General features: G+C 40.7%; 1 protein-coding gene across 7 annotated transcripts in view; it reads right to left on the bottom strand.

Moving 5' to 3' along the window:
• The window catches only part of ANKFN1 (ankyrin repeat and fibronectin type III domain containing 1), a 345,217-nt gene that overhangs the window by 39,746 nt on the left and 288,224 nt on the right, over window positions 1–17,247 (bottom strand). For 6 of the 7 annotated variants that reach the window (XM_027624493.1, XM_027624490.1, XM_027624492.1 and 3 more), the window contains 4 exons: window positions 14,311–14,526; window positions 4,759–4,925; window positions 1,977–2,127; window positions 277–475 (listed from right to left, as the gene is read on the bottom strand). In XM_027624493.1, coding sequence (XP_027480294.1) covers window positions 284–475; window positions 1,977–2,127; window positions 4,759–4,925; window positions 14,311–14,526 — 726 coding nt within the window. In that variant the 3' untranslated portion in view covers window positions 277–283. Of the gene's footprint in view, window positions 1–276; window positions 476–1,976; window positions 2,128–4,758; window positions 4,926–14,310; window positions 14,527–17,247 lie in introns of those variants that run through there. The other variant, XM_027624496.2, reaches the window with a different exon arrangement.

Genomic DNA, 17,247 nt, shown 5'->3' on the forward strand with positions numbered 1-17,247 from the left:
GTTCTTGTATTCATGTTTTAAGAAAGCAAAGGCAAGGCAAGAACTGCAGCCTGATAACTGAACACTCTGTTTAGAATTCCCTCCTCTCCATTGGACCTTAGCTAGGTTTCAATAATTATTGCTCAGGCACATAGTCTTGGAGCTTTGCTTTCTCTCAGACTTGTACACAGTTCTAGGAAGGGTTGTTGCCAAAGCCATCATGTGATTTATTGACCCTCCACTGGGACAAGGGGGAACAGATATAACTTTGTGATTTTATTATAAGGAGGCTGGGTTAATATTTCTAGGTGAAACAAGCTACTATACCAAGTTCAAACATCTGAAGAGGGAGGTTAAGAAACCCTGAGTGTGGGGTGTAAGGATTATTCTGTCCTGGGGCTGTACAGACGTCGTCTGAGGCAGGGAGCAGGAGAAGAAAGGACACATTGTGACCCATTTCCAACACCTCCTGTGTGTAGAGGCGGAAGTTCCTTGCCTGCAGAGGGACACGCGCGGAGGAAAAATAGGAGAGTTACAACATGGCACTTACATAAACAACACCAAACTGGCATAAAACATCTAACAAAATTACGCGACTTCAAGCTTGGAATTTTTATACAACATAAATATTAGGGTTCAGCCCATTTAATAATGCTATATAAAATCAAGATTTAAGGCAGTAATGTTCCATATAAACTCTGAAAACAACATTTATGCTTCTTATAAAAGCAGAAAATGATTGCATTCTGTGGGTTTTTCAAAATGATGAATATAATTACATGAAGCAACAAAAATGGATTGAATTAAAAATCTACTAGTTTCAATTTAAGTTGGTTAAGGGGGAAAAATGTAGTTTCTGGCCAAGGACTGAAAAAATTTTACAAGTATCCAAAAAAAAAATGTTGTATGCACTCTTAGGCAGTTAGGCAGCCCTCTACCAACATGTGTATGTAGCCCAAGAGTCACCAATGAAATATGAGCTGCTTCAAACCTGCTAAGCTCAAGAAACCCTTTAATAGTATCTACTGTCACGAGTAGAGCTGGTGTGTTTTTTTCTCCTCCTGAGTACATGGCCACCCCTGGAATAATCCAGTTGCTCCCCTAGCGCCTTTATGGCATCTTGTACAATTTATTCTTCATCAGTGTTGGCTGTTCTGGACTAACCTTGCAGTACTGACTTATAATCCAAGCAGTACCCCAATGGAAGAACACTCTTGGAGTCTCTAATCTATGTCCCTGTGTCCATGGGTCACGTGCCAATTCTGGGTGATGGTCTTCCTGTTTTATAGGCTAAACTTGGTTGATTTTGTGTGTGTGTGTGCCTGCATGCATGTGTGTGTACTGGGTATGGGGAGATGGTGAACTAGGCCAAAAAGAAAAAAAAAAAAAGAATTCAGCCTAATGCTACATCATGTTAACTTACTAGACAGAGCCTAATAAACTTTTACTATTCTCTTCTGTGCCAACAGCTTTTCCTGAAGTTGCTTATTAGTAGAGGTTAGATTTGCACATTTTGATTTAGATAAGACAATAATTTTGACAGTAAATTCTCTATCTGTGAAAAGATAGCGTGGCATAACCTTGTCATTGCTATAGGTTATACTACCACTAGTCTGCTGTTCTTAGACAAAACATTTGTATATCTAAGTGTGTACTTATTATTTATTCTCCTTGACTTGTGCTATCCTGAAGTTGAGACTTGGTGTCTTTTCGAGGTGGGCTGGCCAGTGACTTTTCCTTGCTTGGCCAGACCACAGTAAAGCTGGGTCCAGAAGCTGCGGAAGAGGTCAATATGCAGGAGATAGAGAAAAGGGGCAGAAGTGCGGTCTGTGTCCACTTGAAGGCGTCAGATCAAAGTGTGCAGGATGTGCAGAGTGGTGTTTAAATCAGTGAAAATGAACTCATATATCTATTTTTTTTTTTTACCTCTTAAGTTTTATACACAATGCAGTTTCCATTAGCCATAAAAAGAAGATAAAAATGGTAAAGACTAGTACCTGGTGTAGAGGTATATTGATCTGCTTAAGGAGAGCTTTCACTGCCATCTGGAGCTCGTAGAAGAACAACTGTATGGGGCAGTCAGAAGTATGATCCACACTTTCCATAGATTCAGAGCCAGAAAGCTTTTGGACCCATTCCCACTCCTCTCTGTATGTTGAGTCAAGTTAAAATTAGAAATATAACAAAAGTTCAGAACACAGCTCAGAACATTTTTAATGTATATGTCCAGAGCCTGGATAACCAATTTTTGGTGGTTAAAACAATACAATTCATGAAATTTGAACTTTTTGCCACCCAAATGGAGTTTAAAATGAGCTTTTGCTAATTTAAGCTTAGTTCACCTACCAAACCACATATACCTCAGAACAGCAGGTCTAATTTGTATCAGTTAGTTTCTGAGATTGGAGCTTTGAAATATTTGGTAATAATTTCCTGACTATCTTCATTTTTCTTTCCCTGAAGATCCTCTGTAAATTCTAAGACCCTACATTTTACCACAGGGGCATCTGCTGGTTAATTCAGCAGTTGGGTAACCACAGGACTCTGGTCCAGCTCAGGCAACAAACCACATGGCACATTTCAACCCTGGCCTGTTGTAATCATGGGGACTATTTTGGCTTCTTACCCCTTCCAAGAGCTTGAGGAGAATCACGAACAGGAACACCAGACAATTCCAATAAAAGGAACCAGGGGACACACATCACTGCTTCTGTCCTCCTTTCAAACCAGTCATCTGTGTCTTTATTCTGCATGCTTTGTAATCCTTTCTAATGAACTTTTCCAAATGTCATGCAGAAGGGAGGGGAAAAGAATGATGGTGGGAGAAAACACATCTGGTTTGTCCCCCAAAAGGCCGCTTTTCAAAAGGAGCTTGAAAAGATCAAGGTAAATGCCTCCTGGGAACATTGTTTCCACAGGTATGCTAGCACAAGTCTCTAAACACATTCATTTGGCCCAGTTTTTTCTTTCTCTAACTCTGCAGGGAGCAGCAATATGCTCTCAGGAGCATGCTAGAGAGGGAAGGAAAGCCCTCCTCTCTGGGCACGGAAAGAGAGGAGGTGCTAACATGTTCCCACCAGTGTGAAAACCCTCTGAGGGCTCTCCCCAGTGGGCTATATCAGCCTGGGCTCCAGTCTATGCGTCAGAAAATGAAATTGATTGTGACATGAGCTTTTCATCAGAAAACAATCTGTTTTAACCAAGTACCCTCTTAGAAAAGTTTCTGTGTTCAAGATACCTGTTTCCTTTCAATTCCCACACTGGAAAACACTATGGAAAATCTACCCTATTGTCCCACTAAGAGAAACAAAATAAAAATTAAATCCTACTTCAATCTGGTATGCGGTTGGCCTCACAAATAATTGAAATCTTTGAGAACCTGCTTGGGAGTTATTTCTTTTCTCCCATCACTGATACTGCACTAAACGAGGGGGTTCTGACTAGCACAAGCTTTCACAAAACCTAACGGAGCACATTGCTGAAATAGCGTCTGTAATCGAATTAGAGAATAAATTACCAGTAGGAATACCATGAAACATCTACCACTAACTAAGCAGTTTAGTCTATAAGGATGAGGGAGATGGAACTGGCAAGAGTGAAGGCTACTGGAATCTTTTGTAAAAATGAAACTTGGATCCTTGTCAAGGGGAAATTAGTTGGCATAGCCACTAAAAGATAGAGTCTAAACCTTTAAGACACAAATCTAGAAAATGGATGAAAGTAACCATTGCTGAGTCAACCCACAAATGAGCCATGTAACCTCTTGGGAAGGAGTGATAAGATAACCAGAGTTCCTGTAGAAGTGACCACCAGATGGCAGACTTAAGGTCTGGGTGTAGTTGATAGGTGAAAAATGAGAACATGGTAGCTAGTGAGTTCTTTGAAGAGTCCATCATCATTTCCTTTGTTGTCATCAAATAGTGCTTAATAAACAATACACTATAGTAGTTAATAAGCTCTTGCCACTTTATGGACCAAATTGTAAATGACCAAATCAGAATCCTCTTTGGTTAAGCAAATCCACAGGTATAACTAAAATCTGGGGATCTAATTTGTACTCTGAAGCCTGATGAAGTCTGGAGAGTTCTTTTTCTTATCTGTTCTGTCCTTTTTTTCAGGTTGAGCACAATTCAGTTCATTATAGCAGGCTTTCAGAGGCCTGCTAGAGGGCTAGTTGTAAATCTGAGCCAGATTACCAAGATTGGGCAACTTTCCCAAAGCTAACAGGGTAATTCACCATAATGCCAAACCATAGTGCAGTTTCCAGAAGCACAGGCCTTGTTACCTTTTTTTTTAGAGAACTATAAAGAGTACAGGAAACATACCAAGTCCTCAGGCCAGAGGGCTAGGGGTGGGGAGAATGGGGCTAGGGGATTCTTTAAGGGGAAATCAGCTGCTCTACCAGAACCCATTTCCACAAGTGATACTTTTTAAAAAATGACTAAGTTGTGAAGAAAAGATACTGGAAAGAGAATGTTGAAAGAAAAGGGCATTTATTCATTAACCAGCTGAGTATCGGTGGTTGCACTGTGAATACCACAGAGAGGAAAGTGAAAGGAGTGTGCCCCTCCTTCACGGGCTCACTCCTTATGCCAACCACCACCACAAACCCTCCTCATCCTGACGTTAAAATGCAGCTAAGCCTCTGCCCCAGTGTGCTGGCACCTGGGGACATCTCACCACAGAAACTGCACCATGTCAGTTTGCTTCTGACATATCAAAGCCATCATTTGAGCCATTGTTTCATCACAAGGAAAATCCGGACTTCTCACAACTTACTTGGAGATGTTATTGTTTTCACGGATCTTCACATGGCAGAGAATGTTGGGCAACTTTTGGGTAACTAGCACTTTGATCTGATCCACAGAGCTACACAGCTTTAGGTAACCCAGATATAATCCAGGAGAGAGACGCTGATGACTCCTTTTGTGATAAGAGAGAATATCCTGTAGGGTGAAGAACAAAACAACACATAAAACACCTTGAAAAGGTAATCTGAAAACCTTTTCTTTTCGTAGGTGCACTGTGTCATAAATTAAAGGAGCGGTAGCTAAGCAATTAGGTGAGAAGCCTTGGATACTACCATGAATGTGGGGGATGTGTTGGCTTACCTTCAGGAGAATTATCCTCCAAGTCAAGTAATCAGTCATTAATATAGCCTGCATGCATCCTATTTCCCTCAGTTTTTGGATCCGGGGTAGGTATGTGGGTTGTGACTGGGAATGGGAAACTAGAAAACTAGAATTCATAATTTCTGTGCTTGCAGGGCTTATTGTTTAGCTGTGGGGAAACAGAAATTTGCAAGTGTAAAAGCTGACAAAGCAGTATAGGAAGCCTCCTTATTTCAGAATAGTTGGTATTGAGGAAAGGTCTTATTATTAAATGACATCATGACTTGGTTGATTCTTTGCCCTGAAAAATGAAATAAAAAGTAATAGCAGCAGATTTATTTATATTATTAACACTTAAGTTGTAGTTATTCATTAATTCTGAGGATGAAGAAAGAAGTATTGATTCCTTTTTTTTTTTGGCTTAGTTTTCTTAGACTAAATTGTATGATAGTTGAAATGCTATTCCTCACATTTAACTTCCACAACATGATCATGAAGAGGATATTTTTGCAAGAGTATTTGAAGTCTTCATATTTTTTCCCTGGCTTTTATTTATTTATTTATTTTAATTTTATTGTTATGTTAATCACCATACATTACATCATTAGTTTTTAAAATTTTTTGTTATGTTAATCACCATACGTTACATCATTAGTTTTTGCTGTAGTGTTCCATGATTCATTGTTTGTGCATAACACCCAGTGCTCCACGCAGAACGTGCCCTCTTTAATACCCATCACCAGGCTAACCCATCCCCCCACCCTTTCCCTGGCTTTTAAAAAATGTTGATATTCAGGTCATTCTCATAAGGTTCTTGTTCATTTTGTGTTCTTCAATTGTTAACTGGCCTACCACTGCTAGATTCTTAATTGTCAGTAGCTTTGCCTGGGATTTGATTAGGTCTCCACATCTTCTTCATCAGCTTCACGAAATTCTGTATCTTCTACAAGATTTTAAAATTTGTCTTGTAATAGATTTGCCTTGAATTTGCATTGTATTTTCACATCATAATATTCCATGGGCAGCACAGACTGAATGAAGCTGTTGGTGCAACAGGAAGTGCCAGCCTAGTTAGGCACAGAGGGATGTTTGAGTGGAGTCTTGTTTTATATGTGGTCAGCTCTCTAGCTGTGACTTTTGCTTCCCTATACAACTGCAGGAACTCAGACAGTGAATAATTAGAAATATGTATCAGTAGGTAAGACCTTTTTAAACCTTTGGGCAGTGGGGGAACTGGAAACACAGAGTTAGGAGTGATGAACCAAAGAAGAATTCCTATAGGCCAGAGTGTAGCCTGGTTTTCCAAGGGAGTGAAAAGAAGGAACCAAACCCTACCATGAAATGCAGGGAAAATTTAAAGGAAGAGAAAATCAAACATTTAAACTTGTACAGAATTCTCTCTGGAAGAGAGAGGTATGAAGCCTTCCTTGACCTGTATACTCTGAAGGAGTGGCCCCTCCTTTGTAGAATTCACCATCTGCAACATCTAACATACACTGTTGTGAATTAGCTCCTCTGTCCCACCCTTTATCACACCTAGTGAGTTCCAGGCACAAGAGACACTGAGGTTTCGGGTGAATGTGATGTGATCCTTACTTTTGAAGAGGTTGAGAAAGATGAGGAAATAAATGACCACAATATTCAGAAATCTGTTTTATAATAGAGGCAATGGAGGCATACAGAGGAAAGAGTACTTATTATTTTTCCTCTTTTATGTTCTTTTCTTGAACCAGACTATGAAATTAGTGGCAGTATTATGTTTTCTGTTGCTTTGTGTCCTTAGTACCCAGTGCTGTTTCTGTTTATAATAGATATACAACATGTGGAAGTCAGGACAGGTCCCTAAGCCAGAACATAGGAGAATAGCAGAAGAGGGACAAAATAAGAATGGTCACAGTTGGGAGGAACGCATAACTAGCAGGTACAGAAAAGCAAAGGCTAAGTAACTTTTATGTTATTTGGCAAAGAAAAAAAAAGACTAGAAAAATTGGGTTTTGTGATCAAGAAGGAAGGAATTTTTATTAATGTCAGGAGATGGATAAAGCAGAACTTTTTGATGTCTTCTATCTTATCTCTTTAGAAAAGATCACAGGTAAATAGTTGACTGGAGGAAGTTTAGTCAAAGTGAAATTTTGAGAAATGAACAGGTAATAAGAGAGAAAAGAATGAGAGAAGGAAATGGGTGAAGTTAATGAGAGAAGGGGAAATGGAAGTATTCAGATCAACAGAATTGGATGATATGCCCCCTAGGGATACTTGCTGTACAAGCAGATGTGGCCACAAACCCACAGGTCATTATTTTTGAGAAGTGACGGGGAACTGGAAAAGTCTCTAGAGACTAGAAAAGACTATCTTTGAAACAGGAAGGGGAGAAACACAGGATGACCCTGGTGATTAAAGACCACCAACTTATTGATCTTTGGGCAAAGTGAGAAAGAACCATCAAATAATCAATTTGCAGTTACCAAGAAATCCTGAGACACTAAATAGGAGTCAGTATGGTTTTGTGAAGGGCAAATCAGACAGAAAACTTTAATTTTCAACAACAAAAGGGCAGAATCCATAGGCCAGGGAGGAGTCTCCAGTGTGATCTGTTTCACTAGATAATCTGGGAAAAGTAGAATCTTGACCACATTTAATAAGCTGACTATCTGGGTTGAGGATTTGTGGATGATGGAGATGGTGTGGGAACAGCAGACATGTTGAGTGATGGCCCAGTAGGGACTCGTCCTGAGGGCCTGTCTTTTTAGCTTATTTATTGATGTTCCAGACAAAGAAATGAAGAACGTGTGTATCAAAATTGCAGGTCCCAAATCTGTGGTGGTTTTGATTTTCTAGAAAATAGTAATAAAACTCTGAATGATCCTATGCGTTGGAAAAATAAGCCTATCATAATTAGAGTTGAAACTTAATAAAAAAATGTGCTTGTAAAGACCCAAACCCAGGAGTACAAATATAGGATGGGTATAAGAGAAAAATATGTGGGGGTTAGAATAACCACAAATAGAATGAGTTAGGAACACACTGTGGTTACGTAAAAACCCACACCATTCTTAGATGGAGTAATTTACTCTTTCATTTTTTAAAAAAGACTGAGCATCTGCCTGTGTTTTCCTGCCTTTACTAATGTTTTTGGAGCCTGAGAATTGTATGGGAAGAGAAAGAAACTGTCCTATTCACATAATCTGAGGTAACTAAGAAGGTCTCCTAAACCAAAGCCAGTGCCTGTGGGCCTATACATTGCCTGATTTGACTTCTATTCTGTTTTTCTAGCCTTTTTCTCTATTCCAGTCCTTTTGTGTCTCTTCTCTCCAGCCAAAAAGGATTGCTTTTTCCTTCCTCAGACGTGTCCTAATCTCTGTTCTTCGGTTCTTTGTGAGTTCATGAATTCACTCACTCTACAACTTTCATGGGGCACCTACTATGAATCTGGTGTTGTGCTAGAGTATTAATGACATCGAGGAGACGTGATCCTCCCCTTCATGGAACTCAAGTTTCGGTGTGTGAGAGAGACCTGTAGCCAAGTTTTTCTAACTCAGTGTGATAAGGGTTGTGTAAGGTCCATTGTGGACCCAAGGGAGGGTTAGATCGACTTTTCCACCTTATGCCTCATTTCTCTACCATGCCCTCTATTTAATTTAATTCTCGCTCTTTAATTTCTTCCTTCCTCCCTCCTCCTTCACTTCCTTTCTCCCTTCCTCCCTCCCTCCTTTTCTTCTCCCTCCCTCTCTCCTCCTTTCTCCCTACCCTCTCTCTCTCTTTCTCTTTCTCTTCTTTTTTTCTCCACCTGGTGAACTTAATTTACCCTTCATGGCTCAGCCAAATGTCACCTCTTCTACAACGCCTTCCCTGATATTTCCAGGGAGAATTAATAGCTGCTTTGTCTGTGCTCCCATAGTACACTGTTTGTACTGCTATCAGGCTCTGGTTTAATTCTGCCTTGTATTACCTTGATTTGTTTACAAGTCTGTCTCCCTCCCTTGACTGAACTCCTTGAGAGCAGGGACCTTGACTTATTCATTTGTTTTTCCTATAGCACCTAGAAGAGTTCCTGGCACCTAGTTGGTGCTGAAAAAATGTTTATTAAATATGAAGTGAGAGGCCCAGAGGTAGGGGAGTCTGGGGCTGGGCCTCTGGGAGAGAATATGCTATCCTGGTGCAGGGACCAGCAAGGGTATATCCATCCACTCTTCATTGATCAGGTATCCTAACAGCTTGCTAGAGGAATGATAGATGCTTTTCTAGTAACTACAGGGCTTTCGTTTTATTGCAGAAGGGATGGAAACTGAATTGTCCAGGGATAGCAAAGGTCATAAAATGGTGGCCCGGGTCTTTGAGGGCCTAAGATTATACGGACTGCAAAAAATTACAGTTTTTTTAAAAAGATTTTATTTATTTATTTGAGAGAGAAAAAGTGAGCGAGAGAGAGAGAGAGCATGAGCGGGGGGAGGGGAGGAAGGAGAGGGAGAAGCAGACTGCCTGCTGAGCAGGGAGCCTGATGCGGCTTGATCCCAGGATCTGGAATCATGACCTGAGTCGAAGGCAGACACTTAACTGACTGAGTCATGTAGGTACCCCAAGAATTTAAATTTTCTAAATTTTTTTTTCTAGCCCTTAAAAATAAAGAGATTTAATTCAAAACTCTAGATTTTCCAACTTCTCTTTAAAAACTAGAAAACATTTCAACATTGGGACCACTTTCTTCCACTGCAGTTAGCTGAGGCTGAATGGGCTATTCTTTAGATGGGACAAGGGCCCTCTGGATTACTGTAGTCTCTGTTGCTTCTGCTTGTTTCTTTCTTTCTTTTTTTTTAAATTGAAATATAATTCACATACTATAACATTCACCCTTTTAAAGTGTGAGATTCTGTGTTTTTTTTCTTATGTTCATAAGCTTGTGTGACTATCAGCACTACCTAATTCCAGATCATTTTCATCACTCCACAAAGAAGCCTTGCATTCATTAGCTGTCATGCTCTAGTCCCTCCTCCGTCATCTGCTTTCTGTCTCTGTGGATTTGCATATTCTGGATATTTCATATAAATGGAATTGTACAATATGTGGCATTTTGTGCCTGGCTTCTTTCACTTATCATAATGTTCTCAACGTTAACATTCATCCACTTTGCAGCATGAATTAGTACTTCACTCATTTTTGTGGCTGAATAATATTCCATTTATGGATATACCACTTTTGTTCATCCATTCATTAATTGTTGGACATTTGGTTCTTCCACCACTCTTTGGCTGCTTGAATAATTCTGCTATGAACATTGCTAAACAAGTTTTTGTGTGAACCCAGTTGTTCCTCATGTCCAGCTCGACTGGCTCATTTTCATTCCTCTTCCTGATTCCTATGGTTTTTGATTCCCATGTTAGGGGCTGCTTGGAGGTAGAAAGAGCAGGAATGTGCTGGAAAAAAGAAACAACAGAAAAGGGCCGAAGAGATAGTAGGTCCTGGGTATAGCAGGGATAAGTAGATACAGCATGACAAGGAACGCCTAAGGAGGAGGAGAAGGAGAAAAGGGCTCAGAGGGGACAGAAGGCAGGCTTCACGGGCTTCTCTAAGATGTTACTTTTTTTTCAAGGATTCAGAGAAAAGGAGGGAGAGGGCGTGTAAAGCAGCTTGGCAGAATGGGAAGGGGACCTGGCTAGGAGTCAGAAGATTTGGGTCCTAGTTTCTCCTCTTTTGCTTTTTGGCTTATATAACCTTGACGAGTTATTTCCCTGAAATCCGTAGCTTCATCTGTGAATGGGACACAGTAAAACTGCCCACTCAATCTCGCTGGGTTTTCACAAAGATCAAATGATAGTATAGATGTGACAAAGTGTTATAAACTTGAAAATATAGTACGAATGTGAAAGATTAATCTTCAAAGAAGAGTTCACCTGTGAAGTTTCCAGTTATTAAGGTGACCCTGGCTGGAGATCAATGTCTCAATGTCTGAGTAACTCAGCACCTGAGAGGGGCCTCCCTATTGGAAATACTCTCATTGCCAATTAGTTTGCTCAGAGGGACTCTAATTTGTTCATAATAACTCTCTTCTCCTTCCCAGACAAGTGTGGGAAGGATTTCTTTCTTTCTTTCTTTTCTTTTTTTTTTTCTTTAAAGGATTTCTTTCTTCTAGATATGAGAAAGGCTGGTAATGAAGGTCTGGGACTTGAGAGGATCAGGAATTTGAGAGGGTTAGACTCTGGAGCTTCCTTGGGGCCCTAGAGATTAGTAGATTAGATTAGTTATGGATCCAGATTTTGTTAGAGCCCTTACCTGTTTTGAAAACCCCATTGCAGATTGTACAATTTTTATACAACTTTTCCTTAGTTCTTTTTTTTTTTAAAGATTTTATTTATTTATTTGACACACAGAGAGCGAGAGAAAGAGAGAGACAGAGAGAGGGAGAGAGCGCAAGCAGGGGGAGCGGCAGGCAGAGGGAGAAGCAGGCTTCCTGCATGAGCAGGGAGCCCGATGTGGGGCTCGATCCCAGGACCCTGGGATCATGGCCTGAGCTGAAGGCAGCGGTTTAACCAACTGAGCCACCCAGGTGCCCCAACTTTTCCTTAGTTCTTACGGAAAGATAGAGGGAGTGGTGCAATGCCCCAAGGGATGACTGAGCCAGTTCTAGGGTCTGTGGGAGGGTCGGAAGGGGAGGAAATGGCCTAGGTATGCTCTGAGGAGGGCCAAGCATTGTTTGGATTTTTCTGAGTGGAGAAATAATAACAATCACTAACATTTATTGAGTGCTCACTTGGTGCTACTCTTGTAATGCTTTACGTAGTCAGTCATTCAATCTTCATTAGAACCCTATGAAGTAGAGTTTCTTGCAGAGGAGGAAATATGAGAGATCAGAAATTAAGTTGCCCTAGTCATATAACTAGACAGCTGGAGTCAGGAATCATACCAGTCAGCCAGATTCCGAAGTGGTGCCTCAGTCTGTGTTGTGACATGACAGGAAGAAGCCTAAGCTTCCCATCTGAAGGCCTGGTGGTCATCACTCTACTGACCACAAGAGAAGAGAGTGGTTCGTAGCCCAGAATTGTGGGAAGTTACCCAGCCTGCTTTGGGCAAACACCAAAACTTGTGACTACTTCCATGTTGAGTTGGTGGGGCCAACTCCTGACATAATTAAAGTCCAGGCGTGATTGGATACCAGCCCCAGTCGTTTTATTCCCCATTTCCTCTCCAGTTTAAGACCTGTATGGAAGGAGGGGAGAGAGAAGAAGGAGGAGGAGAAGGAGAGTGGGGGTGGGTGGGAGTGACATCAAGCAGAAATGTGCCAGTCAGAGGGGGTAAATTTTCCACTTGAATCTGGGTGGAAACCTGATCTTGCCTCTATTTTTGGTCTCCTTCTCTAACAGCCTTTCGCCAGATTGGAATTTTTCTGCACCTGTAACACATTTTTAATGTAATAAGTCTAGGAGAAACCAGGTATTATATCATGCTGGGGCCTGTGCTGTGTTTCTAGGAGCAAAGGTAGCCCAGACCCCAGTTTATCCCTATAGGGGATTAGCGTATTAGTCACCCTGTAAAAGCTCAATTTATTATGATTTTTTAAATGTTTCTTTTAGCACTTGCTTATAAAGGGTGAAGAGGGGAGCCACGAATGTGTCTGTGTTCCCTGCCTTCATCTCCTACACACACACACACACACACACACACACACACACACACACACACTAGCCCTCTATCCATATCATAGGAGCCCAAATTCCATAAAATCAAAGCCAGAGGTATTGGCTTTGACCAATTAGCTTACCTGTGCTACAGTGGACTCCATTCTGGTTTGGGCTAGTGCAAGGAATGGAAAGGTGAGATTATTGTATCAATCACTCCTCGGTGGAGGAAATGAAAATAAGATAGTGGGCTGGTGGGCTGGTGGCTTAGCTTTTTAGGGTGATCATGAAGGGCTATAGGCACCAAGGCTGGGGTTTGGCTTGTTTATGTGGGACAGAGCCCTTTCCCATTATTCTGGGCTGGCCGTCTTGCACATATATGTCATTGGTTGCCCAGGGCTCAATCAAGGTAGGTGTTTCTGCCAGCTTTACCACCTAACTGGAGAGTACTATAGAACTCATCCCCATGACTGGGTTTAAAAAAAAGAAAAAGAAAAAGCAAGAAAGAAAGCAAGCAAGCAAGGAAGAAAGCAAGCAAGCAAGAAAGCAAGCAAGAAAGCAAGAAAAAAGAAAAGAAACAGTGTGACACCTGTGTTCACATAAGAACATGTGAGGGGTGTGGTGGTGTGGAGAGAGCCCTGGATTCCAGCAGAAGATGTGCTTTGTATCCTGATTTTGCCAGCCAGCCTGAGTCTTGATCTAAGTTGCCCAAATTTTGAATTTTGGTGGCTATTCCGTTCCCAGGCGAGTCTCTCATCCTTTATCTGCAGTCCCTCATGACTGCAATCCTAACTCCTGCCCGGGAATGTGATGTGACATGGCAGAAACACGCCTGAGTCCAGTCAGAAGATCTGAGTTTAGGTTTCAGCCCTGCCATTTTCTAGCTGTGTGCCCAGGGGCAAATTCCAGTTTTGTGGGGACTGAAGTGAATACAATTTTTGGTGCCTTCTTTAAGGTGAAGAATGCAAAATTCTTAGGATCCCTGCCAGGGCACTGGAAGTGGCTTGTACAGGTGAAGAGCTGAATGTGCTGGAGCTTCGTTAGCTTCACTAACTCTGCCTCTCTGTGTGGCCATATGCCATATAATTTCTTTGAGCCTCAGTCATTTCATTCCTAAAATGGACTTAATCATGCCTGTCTGACCCAGGAGAGCATTAGAAGGAACAAATGAGTAAATAGGTGTTAAAGAGTGTTTTTGTTCAGTGTTTTACACACACACACAGGCACACACACACACACACACACACACACAGTCCAGAAATGTATCATTATTATAGTCTCTTCAGGTCTTGGTTTAATGTTTTGATTATACTACGTATAGACCCCTACTCAAATATTTGTCTAAAAGTTTCTCATTGGTTCACTGGTCAGGGGTATTTTCAGAGTGCTTGCCACTTGTATTGCTGGATGAATTCCAGATCTGGAGAGTGATAAGTAAAAAATAAGCTTCCCTGAATCTTTCCTATGTGTGGAATACAAGCAATGACTCTGGGCCCTCTCCACTCCATCACTGCATTTGTAGATGGCTCTTGGTATATTTCATTAGAATCTCAATAAGTGTGTTTGGAACTTTAAATATACAGTATTAGAAAATTGAAAAGACCACATACCTGGATGGTGATCAGTAAAATGTCTAAAGCTGTTGGCTCCTCGGGTGTTGACAAAGACTTCCTTTGGCTTTGCAGCTTTGAGATCTGCATCCATTTGCCATTAAAAAATGAATAGAGCATCTCCACTTCTCTGATGGTGACTATGAGGGTGTTTCCATGCCGGTCTTTAATGGGCTCATAGTAAACTCTTCCCAAGTTGTGTGTTCCAAGTAAATTCTAGAAACAAATAGATTTCTGGTAGCCGGGATGATATTGTGCAAACAAAGCAACATAATTGCAACAAAAGACACTGCATAATTAACTGATATTTCTGAAAAGTTTTTTTTTAAAGCAAACTTAAACCTAGAATACGTGGCACTACAGAAATGTACTTAACAGAAGCTCAAAGAAAATCTCTTCACCATAAGCCTGCAAAGATTATAGCAAGAGGCACAAAAATTATGTTTTTTTAAGCAAATTCAATATCTGTAAATATCTCTTACCCACATAGACACACCAGCACATAGACCTCAGTTACCAGCACTTGAAGAGAATCCCAGATGTTTTAAAGAAAAATGCCTGATATTTCAAGTATGCCACTTGTGGAGTTTTCAAGAGATCTACAGTAAGCTGGTATGAAGTGGGGTTGTTTAAAATGAAGAAGTGAATTGACAATGTAGCACATTGTACAGGTCCCCAAATGACTGCACATTCCTTTCAAGATACTTTAATTGGGAGATTGGCCTGGTTTGACTTATCTGAATTTCAGGGGTTTCTGTTTATTTAAAATTATGTTAAAATTGTTTGTGAGCTAGGTCAACTGAGGCAGACAATACTTTTAGTAAGGTAGGAAGAGAAAGATGCCACATCAAATGTGGAGGGGTCCAGGCAGATGTTACTAAAATAAACAGAGTTTTAAAAATATGCAGGGTTTGAAGATTTTTAACTTAGAACACTGGATGAATAGGATAAAACACCCTTTTACTTTGAATATCTGTGATTTTTCAAAAATATAAATAAATCATCTCAGAGCTCCCCGCTGCCATTGGTGAGCTCAGATAAATGTTGATGACCTGTTAGCAGGAGAGCGGAAAGTAGAACCGGAACTTGGAAAAGTGACACGGATGACCTAAAAATGAATGAGCCAGCTGGTCCGTATCTACAGCTATGAAAACACGGGAATTTTCCTTCCAGGTAGAGCCTGTGTCTTGTATCTTTTGTTTTTCCTCATTAGAACTGGACACATAAGTAAGAAATTTCATAAATAATTACTGACATATAAACATTTGGTGGGATCATTATTTTTTTTAAAATAACCTAATCATTCAGTCAGATTATTCCTTTTCAGTAACTGACTTCTAAATCTAGAGATGTTAATTGGGTAAGGCTTTTCATCCAGCCCTCTGTGGTAATACAGTTTTATAGAAAGGCAGTTTGCTGCCAAGTAATACTGGTAAATAAACTGGTAAACTGGCTATCAAAAAAAAAAAAAAAAGAGGGCCTGATTTATAACATAGGCCAATTTCTGTGGTGTAAATGCTCCCACTAATGCTGGCCAAGAGTTTGACAAGCTACCAAGCTACCAAGAGTTTGACAGCAGGCTTACAGAATTCCTGAATATTTAACAGTTGGCTCTCCTGAGCCAGTGTAAGTTGGTTCCAGCATGCCGCTGCTGCTAAGCCTTTAGTTACACTGGCGCTGAGTTCCAGGGCGGCTGCTGTTCATTCACTCTTAGACTTCTGAAGAAGTTTTTACCCTCTCTGGCCCCGAGTTTCATCATCTAAAATTAAGGGTCAGCCCTTATGCTAATCCTTACCTTCAGAGTGTTTGGGGGATTAAATGAAACAATGCCTGAGAAAGTATTTTGTAAATTCTCAAGCTTCATACAAGTAGGCTATGGGCTTTATGTTCTAATTGGAGTCCCACCCTGGCTTACACTTACTCTTTTTGAGGACTCTGCCTAGGTTTCATCCTTTCTGGGAGGACTTTCTCAACTGTCTCAGAATTGACCATCCCTTCTTTTGTCCCCTATCGTTTCCTGTACAAACTTGTATTTTAGTGTGACTCTGGCTTTCCTGCAGATTGAAGTACATGTCATGAGCTCATGTTTCATTTCTGTGTCTCTGGGTTACTTGCACAGTGCCTGACACATATTAATAGCCCAATAAGTCTTTGTTGACTGAATTAACATTTTATCATTAGGACACTGGAAAATATGATTTATTTTGGACCAAAACTGGTGGGGAGACATTGAATGTGGTGGTCACTGCATTTAAGCAGAGTTATCATCAGTGGTTCACCATCATCATTGGATATACTGACCAATATGAATCAGAAAGCACGAAAAGTCTTCCTGAAATTCTTTATTGACATCAAATTGGGTTGGAGAACTAGCTCTGGGGAGAGCCCAATTTCAAAGCAGAATGTCCTTGTGAAAATAAACTGCATCCATGTTGCAAGAGGGCACATTTGGGATTCTTTAGGACCTAAAGGAAAACCAAACCACCTTAATACCTTTCATGCTATGGGAGATCTGGGAACCCTGAGGATCCTACAAGTTAAAAAGGAGTAAGAGCCACCTGATGGCTCACAGGAATGCGTCTAGGTTATAATCAGAACAAATCACAGGACTATCAGTAAGCCTTTGACAGATAAGCACACTACTTAGAGACCTTTATTCAGCTTGGGGTGACATGAAAAGTTGAAGGAAATCCAGAGTAAAGATGTGAAGGCCTGGAAAAGGAGAGTAAAATTATGGGGAAACCTTTATCCCCCCTCTTGAAAAATGAAAAAGACATGGGACTCATGTGTTAGCTGGCTTTTACTCACTAGCACTGATTTCTAAAAGTAATGGAAGAGGAAAGTTTAACCCAATCTACAGTGTCAGATGATTACTGTATTTTGAGGGTATTTCGGGTACCCCTCAATATAAGAGCAGTGTACACTTGGGGACTCTCA

This window comes from Zalophus californianus, chromosome 16 (genome assembly GCF_009762305.2).
Source record: "Zalophus californianus isolate mZalCal1 chromosome 16, mZalCal1.pri.v2, whole genome shotgun sequence".
Taxonomy (NCBI): Eukaryota; Metazoa; Chordata; class Mammalia; order Carnivora; family Otariidae; genus Zalophus; species Zalophus californianus.